The sequence below is a fragment of the Capsicum annuum genome, chromosome 1, assembly GCF_002878395.1.
Source record: "Capsicum annuum cultivar UCD-10X-F1 chromosome 1, UCD10Xv1.1, whole genome shotgun sequence".
NCBI lineage: Eukaryota > Viridiplantae > Streptophyta > Magnoliopsida > Solanales > Solanaceae > Capsicum > Capsicum annuum.
This window is the reverse complement of record NC_061111.1, coordinates 97,638,834-97,647,029: the sequence shown is the minus strand read 5'-3', so window position 1 is coordinate 97,647,029 and position 8,196 is coordinate 97,638,834. Positions and strand designations below refer to the sequence as shown.

The window sequence follows — 8,196 nt, the reverse complement described above, 5'->3', positions numbered from 1 at the left end:
GGTTATCGGTTTACCCAATAACCCAATAAGAAAGAATCAAACCGAACCAATAACCCAATAATTTTTTCTTAAAAAACCATTAAATAATAGTTAACCCAATAACCCAATAAAAATAAACCAATAACATTTTTAGTGGTTTGGTTTATCGGTCGGTTTGGTTTTTACACAACCTTAGTCGCTTTAAGGTAAGTCTATAGATCTGGTAAAGATTCTTAGAAAGAGGAGGGTTAGTATAGCGTGTGTCCAGGAAACTAAATGGGTAGGCACTAAGGCAAGAGATATGAATGGATATAAGTTGTGATACTCGAGAAGCGTGAGATATAAAAATGGGGTAGGTATCTTAGTAGATAAAAAACTTAAGGAGTAGGTTCTATGGGTTAAGAGAGTTAGTGATAGGTTGATATCTATTAAGTTGGCCATTGGAGGGTTTGTGAACATTATTAGTGCCTACGCTCTGCAAGTAGGTTTGGATGAGGAGAATAAGAAGGGTTTTGGGAGGTTTTGGATGAGGTGGTGAGGAGCGTCCCGAGCATTGAGAAGCTTTTCGTAGGAGGATATTTTAGTGGGCATATTGGGTCTTTATCGAGAGGTTATAATGGCATGCATAGCGGTTTCGATTTTGGGGAGAGGAATGAAGGAGGAGCTTCTCTTTTGGATTTTTCTAGGGCTTTTGAGTTGTGCATAGTGAATTAAAGATTTCTGAAGAAGGAGGAACACCTTATTATGTTTCGTAGTTCAGTGGCCAAAACTCATATAGACTTTTTGCTTCTTAGAAATGGGAAATTGTAAAATCATACCTAACGAGAATCTTTCAACTCAACATAGGCTTTTGGTGATAGACTTGGTAATCAATAAGTGTAGAAAGAAGAGGAGTGTGGAGGCTCACCCCAGGATTAAGTGGGGTAGCCTGACTTTGGCTAGTGCTTTGGAAATGGGGGAGAAATTGAAGAGCAGGGGGCTTGGAAGAGTAGATGGGATGCATATAGTATGTAGAAGTCGACTGCTAGTTGCATTAAGGAGACCTATAGAGAGGTGTTGGGTGTCTCCGGAGGTCGATCTGGCAAGCATTAAGGGGAATGATGGTGGAACAAAAAAGTTAAGAGGAAGGTAGAGTTTAAGAAAGTGTGTTATTCTAAGTTGGTTGAGAGTAAGGATGATGAGAAGAGGCAGGCGAATATGGAGGAGTATAAGATAGCTAAAATAAAGGCTAAGTTAGTGGTTATGATGACTAAGAAAATAACTTTTGAGGGCTTGTATGTGTCTTTAGAAGAGAAAGGCGAGGATACAAAGTTGTATAGGTTTGCCAAGGCTAGGGAGCGGAAGGCTCATGACTTTGACCAAGAGAATTAAACCAAGGGGGATGATGGTACAGTGTTGGTTGAGGACACCCTTATTAGGAAGAGGTGGCAGCCCTATTTTTATAAACTTTTGAATGGTAAGGGGGATAAGGTTTCGTGTTAGGGGACTTAGAGAAATCTAAGAAGTTTCATGATTATGGTTATTGTAGGCGTATCAAGGTTGAGAAGATCAAGGGGACTATTCGCAGGATGCGGCGAGGTAGGGCGATGGGGCCAGACGAGATATGCCTGAAGAGTGGAGGTAGAGTACGATGATTCTATTATATAAGAACAAGGGAGACATCCAGAGTTGCAACAACTATAGAGGTATTAAGTTGTTGAGTCATACTATGAAGGTTTAGGAAAGGGTGGTAGAGTTGAGGCTGATAAGAATTGTGACTATCTCTGAGAATCAGTTCAGTTTCATGCCAAGTTGCTCGACTACTAAGGACATTTACTTGTGAGGAAATTAGTGGAGCAGTTTCAGGAGAGGAAGAAGGACTTGCACATGATGTTTATTGATCTTGAGAAGGCATATGACAGAGTTCTCAAAGAGATTTTGTGGAGGTTCTTGGACGCTAAAGGGTTGCCCATGGCGTATACTAATTTAATTCAGTACATGTATGATGGTGCAAAGACTCGTGTGAGGAAGGTAGGTGGAGATTCGGAGCACTTTTCAGTTTTGGTAAGGTTGCACCAGAGATCGACTCTTAGCCTATTTTTATTTGCCTTGGTGATAGATGTTTTGACGCGCCATATATAATGGGAGATGCCTTGGTGTATGTTATTTGCAGATGATGTGGTACTGATTGACAAGTCTCGGGGAAGAGTTAATGATAAGTTGGATATTTGGACACAGATGCTTGAGTCTAAAGGATTTTGGTTGAACAGGACCAAGACGGAGTACTTGGAATGTATGTTTAGTGATGTGTCGTAGAAGGTTGGTGTAGTTGTGAAGCTATACTCTTAGACCATTCAGAAGACGGAGAGTTTCAAGTATCTGCGGTCTATGATTCAGGGAAATTATAAAATCGACGAGGATGTCACGCATTGTATTGGGGCAGGGTGGTTGAAATGGAGGCTCACTTCAGAAATTTTATGTGATAAAAAGGTGCCCCCGGAGCTTAAAGGTAAGTTCTACACAGTGGCAGTCCGACCGGCTATGTTGTATGGAGTGTAGTGTTGGCTAATTAAGAACTCTTACATTTAAAAGGTGAAGGTGGCGGAGATGAGGATATTGTGATGGATGTGCGGCCATACCAGGAAAGATACGGTGAGGAATGAGATTATTTAGAAGAAGGTAGGAGTTGCTTCGGCGAAGGATAAGATGTGATAAGTGAGGTTTGATTCGGTCACATGATGAGGAAGGGCTCTGGTGCTCCAATACGGAGATGTGAGACCTTGGATATGGATGGTTTTACACGGGGTAGAGGTAAGCCAAAAAATATTGGAGGGAGGTGATTAGGCATGATATGGAGCAGTTACAGCTTACAGAGGACATGACCCTTGATAGAAAGGTGTGCAGGACGTGGATTAGGGTAGAGGGATAGGGGGTGGGAGTGTGTCGGTAACAGTATGAGAGCGTTCTTTTATGTATGAAGTTTATTGTTCATGGTGTTGTATGATGTCTATGATTTTAGTTAGATAGTTTTTAGTATTATCTTGTAGCTAGCGGTGTTAGTTTATTTTGCATGTTGTACTAGTTTATATGTATTTATGTTTTGTGTTTGTTAGACTGTTTTCGGTCCTAAGCTAGAGGTCTATCGAAAACAACTTCTCTACTTCACTTGAGGTAGTGGTATGGTCTACGTACACTCTACCCTCCCAGATCCCACTATGTGGAAATACACTGAGTATGTTATTATTGTAGAAGGCCAAAAAAATGAGAAAAAAGATAAATATCATCCAACATTACATATATTCACAATATGTGTATATGAAAATATATAACTCCTCCCCCCATTATTCCTCACCCCCAACTTTGTGATGAGTAACACAAACTACACATGTGGAAAGAAGCTCAAAAGATCTCCATACATGAATTGTTGAATAGGTACACATAAAAATAGAACATGAGAGAATAAACTTTTTTTTTTTTTGGTAAACAGAATAACCTATATTCATAGAACCTATTAACTACTTTAAAATTTGACTTGACTTCAAAAATACTTTCTTAAAGGAATTCTTAATTCAGTATCTTATTCAACTTCCTTAAAATTAAAGAAATTCACCAATTTTATTTATTAGTAACTAAAGGCCTCTTGATATAATTTATTTAAAGATAGTTAAATTATATGATTTAATTGAATATGGAGCTTTAATGATATGATTTTTTTTAAAAAAAAGTTTCAATGGAGGAGCTTTAATGATGACATTGTGTTGAAGAGCTTTAATGGTGTTGAAGAAGACATTGTATTGAAGAAGAAATGGTGGGTAGTTAAATGATATGATTCAATTGTAAAATGGAGCTTTAATGAATGATTTTTTTTTAAAAAAAAGTTTCAATGGAGGAGCTTTAATGGTGAATTGAGTTGAAGAAGAAAGGGTGGGTGGATTGGGGGAGGTGTAGGGATAATTTTAAAAAATAAATATTATTTTTTAAAAAAAAGAATATAAATTATATATCAATTATTTTACACGTGACAGTTTTTAATTGGTCAAAAAAGTCAAATTCGAGTCTTTTCACGCGCCTGTGGCATGTGTATACACGCATAGGGTCAATATGGTGTGTTTGCAACGAAATGAAGAAGAATCATGGAATAATAGGTCGAAGTAAAAATTTAAATATTTTTTTGCAAATCTCAAATATGATCAGGGAGTAATTATATATTTTCTCTATTAAAAAACACACAGATGTAGAATCAATACTAGGTGAATAGTTAAAATTAAAAAAATCCATTAATCAAAAAACTTTTGTTTAATCACTCTTTTTTTTATGAACATTTGCGACTATATATATATATGAGGTGATAACATGCATGTCAAAAGGCATAACAGCACTTAACAACTAATGATACCAGGGAGATATCGTAACATCTCACTTAACGACTAATTATACCAGTGAGACATCGCCACGCCTCATTACTTTTAAACTTTACTCTTCTACTCACTCCATTTCTGTTTACTTGTCATTATTTTCTATATAGATTTTTATTTTACTTGTTAGACGCATTAAGGAAAGGCAGTAGTTTCTTCTATATATCCTTAGTATTTGCTTATTTTCCAAATCATTGTCATGATATTAATAGGATGATAAAATAATCAAATCAATAATTATTTTTTTAACGAATGTACCATATAAAAAGTGAAAAGTAGAAGTGAACGGACTGAGGGAGTAACTCCAAAGGTTTAAAATTACCCATGTTCAATGCTAGAAGTTAATTTGGTCACTCAGTTTGTACGTGTATAATTGATATAGAAAATACAAAATTAAATAAATAAATATAAAGATATAAATTACTAGGTATTTAGTATTTAGCATGTTAAGATAATGATAAATCCTTGTGAAAATAAAATATAACTGCTACAAAATCCTACTTTTTGTAATATTCCATTGTATTCAGAAATCTACTGAAAGAGAAGCAGAATGATAGAGGAGAGGCAAGCCTCAGTTTCCATGATGACGGAAAACTCCGAACAACTGCCAATGAGCACCACAACGACAAGTACAAAGAAGAGCAAAAAACTCAGCCTTATCCCTCTCATCTTCCTAATCTACTTTGAATTAGTTGCTGGTGGCACTCATGGTGAAGAGCCAGCAGTGCAAGCTGCTGGCCCTCTCCTTGCTATTCTTGGTTTTCTAGTATTCCCTTTTATTTGGAGTGTCCCTGAAGCCATGATCACTGCTGAATTATCCACCACTTTCCCTGGTAATGGTGGTTTTATTGTATGGGCTGATAGAGCTTTTGCACCCTTTTGGGGTTCATTAATGGGTACATGGAAATTCTTGAGCGGTGTCATCAACATTGCATCTTTTCCTGTTCTTTGTATTAGTTATATGGAGAAGCTTTTCCCAATCTTCTCTTCTGGTCTTCCTAGATACTTGGCTATTTTGTTTTCTACATTATTGCTCTCTTTTTTGAACTACTGGAAATTGTGGGTTATGTGGCCGTTGCTCTTGGCGTTGTTTCACTTGCACGGTTGCACCATTTATTATAATGTCAGGCATTGCTATTCCCAAGATTCTACGTCATAGATGGATCAGTTTAGGACAAAAGGGTGTGAAAAAAATTAGAATTTGTACTTTAATACCCTCTTTTGGAATCTCAATTTTTGAGATAATGCGAGTACTTTGGAAGGGGAAGTTGAGAACCCAAAAAAGAATTTTCCTAGAGCACTTTTTTCTGCAGTTATTTTAACTTGTTTGGCATATATAATCCCACTCTTGGCCGTTGTTGGATCTGTATCAGTTGATCAAAGAGAATGGGAAACAGGGTTTATGGCCAATGCCGCGGAGATGATTTCTGGTAAATGGTTGAAAATTTGGATTGAAATTGGGGCTGTACTGTCAGCAATTGGGCTATTTGAGTCAAAGTTAAGTAGCTGCTCTTTTCAGCTTTTGGGTATGGCTGACTTAGCCTTTCTGCCCAAATTCTTTGGTTTGACGTCAAAATGGTTCGACACACCATGGGTAGGGATACTATTGGCAATAGCATTTTCACTAGGTATGTCCTACATGAACTTCACTGTTATAATTTCTTGTATAGTTTAGGTATGTTGTTGGAATTTTCATCTTTTATTTGGTTGAGAAGGAAGTTTCCTTTGATAAAAAGGCCATATAGAGTGCCAATGAAGTTGCCAGGATTGGTGATCATGTGCTTGATTCTTGCGTCTTTTTGGTGTTTGTAATGGTTATTGCAACCAAGGTTGTGTTTTTCATCAGTGCATTGATGACTGTGGGAGGAATTGTATGGTACTGCTTTATCAAGTTATGTAAATCCAAAAAGTGGCTAAATTCAATGATTATGTGGAAGAGCCACTAGTGGAATGACTGATGATTGCAGTAGACATAAAAGGAGAAAACTTTAGAACATCATTGTTGCAAAAGAAGTTTCTTTTCTTTTCTTTTGGTAGTAATTGTTGCGAGGAAGTTACCTGGGCAAGTTTGTCAAAAGGACATTTTTGAAAACTGATTTAACAAAGAGACAAAAGTCTTAAAAAATTTGTCAAATGGACACTTAAATCCACATTATCGTCAACTTTTCTAACTTAATAACTTTACCCACAAATTTTATAATAATTCACTTTAACCCAATACTTCCAACTTAATAAATTCATCCACAAGTTTTGAATAACACACTTCAACTCACTTCATCATCCACCATTATATATACAAAAATATCTAAGATTTCAAAAATATTAAATAAAAAAAAATTCAAAAGCTAAAAATAGAAGGTGGTTGTTTTTCCTTCCAAAAAGCTCCGATTTCGGCCACTTTTTCGGCGTTATTTTTCGGCGATTAGCTCTAAATCAGTCCACAAACATCATAAGCTTGTTCATTGCACCTATTGTTATCCCATTTATTTGGTATCTTCTCAAACACACTTTCCAGCATTATTAAAAAACTTGCAACCGCTCACATTACTCAAAACCACTTTAGAAAGTACATTACAGTAGCTCAGGCTATTCCAAGTTCATTTCTCTATTCCATAAACTCAGTAGTCGTTGATTAGAAGCAATATTTGTAATTTCAAGGCTTTCGTACGAATAGCTCCCCAGTCATCAACCACTATCGTCATTCATCAACCGTGCATATAACCCGACCTATACCATAAGCATAATCTACCGTGGACCAAAGCCTAATTTCAGGATGTCTATTGCAAAATTTGTTTTGATTTCTGCTGATTTCATGGGAGAATGGGTGGAGACTCCCAAATGCTGGAAATGAAGATCTTTTACCAAGGTGACAATCCCCATTGCTATTCGCCGCAACAGTTCGTACGTCGAATTAGTTGCAAGTGTAATGCAGAGTGGGGATCTAGATTGCGTCGGGCGACGTAGTGATTAGTTATCTAATGCATTCGAGGGAAAAGGTGAATCCTCCAATCATAAATAGTGATGTATGTGTGCTGATGTACACGATGGATGTCGATGCAGATGGCTTTAGGCCTATTTTAAGGATAAATATAGTTGAGAGGTCCTTCGAAGGACCGATAAATTCATCAGAATCCCACCTCCGTGCCCGGTAGTCGGCGACTATTTCAGTGATTACGAGAATGCGCCATTATCCTAGAAAATAAATTTTTGAAGCCTTTGTAGTATATTAAATTTTGCCAAGCCACGAAAATTTGATGTCTCGGGTCCCGGACTTAACATTGATGGACTACTTGGAGGTGATAGCTCATCGAGCCATTTAAAAAATGAGCATGCGCCATTATCCTAGAAAATAAATTATAATTACATAACGGTTAACTTAACATTATAAAAAAGACATGCATCTCACCTTTGCAATTGCACAGTTATAAAATTTGTGACCTGGATTTGAGTCCGTGCGTGACGTCCTCAAGACAGCCGCATTCCCACAATGACAAATTAGAGTCTTTTTAGAATTGGATTTTTCAGATGCTTGAGACATTGTAGAATTTTTAAATAAAAATAAAGTTGATGAAATAAATATAATGAGGGAGTGACAACTTTATATATGGAGCAAAAAAGATGTGCTAAGTACAAAATTAGATGTTTGTTACCATTGGAACAATAATTTTATTTTTTGGAACTGGCGGTGACACTTAATAGACTGTCGTAGATCATGACCAATGTCAGCCATCAACGAGATACTAAAGTCTACCGTAGACAAGCGTAATCGATGGACCCTCAATAACATGTTAAAAAAAATCAATAAAAGATATACTTGTGCTTT

The 8,196-nt window shown here is 36.8% G+C and overlaps 1 protein-coding gene across 1 annotated transcript; it reads left to right on the top strand.

The window, feature by feature from the left end:
- The first annotated feature begins 4,880 nt into the window (after positions 1-4,880).
- On the top strand, positions 4,881-6,331 carry LOC107860084 (probable polyamine transporter At3g13620). The gene is given in 6 exon segments (XM_016705306.2): positions 4,881-5,422; positions 5,425-5,477; positions 5,480-5,557; positions 5,560-6,022; positions 6,025-6,159; positions 6,162-6,331. Coding segments are annotated over 6 exon segments (1,386 nt in total). The 5' UTR covers positions 4,881-4,923; the 3' UTR covers positions 6,320-6,331.
- Positions 6,332-8,196: the final 1,865 nt, after the last annotated feature.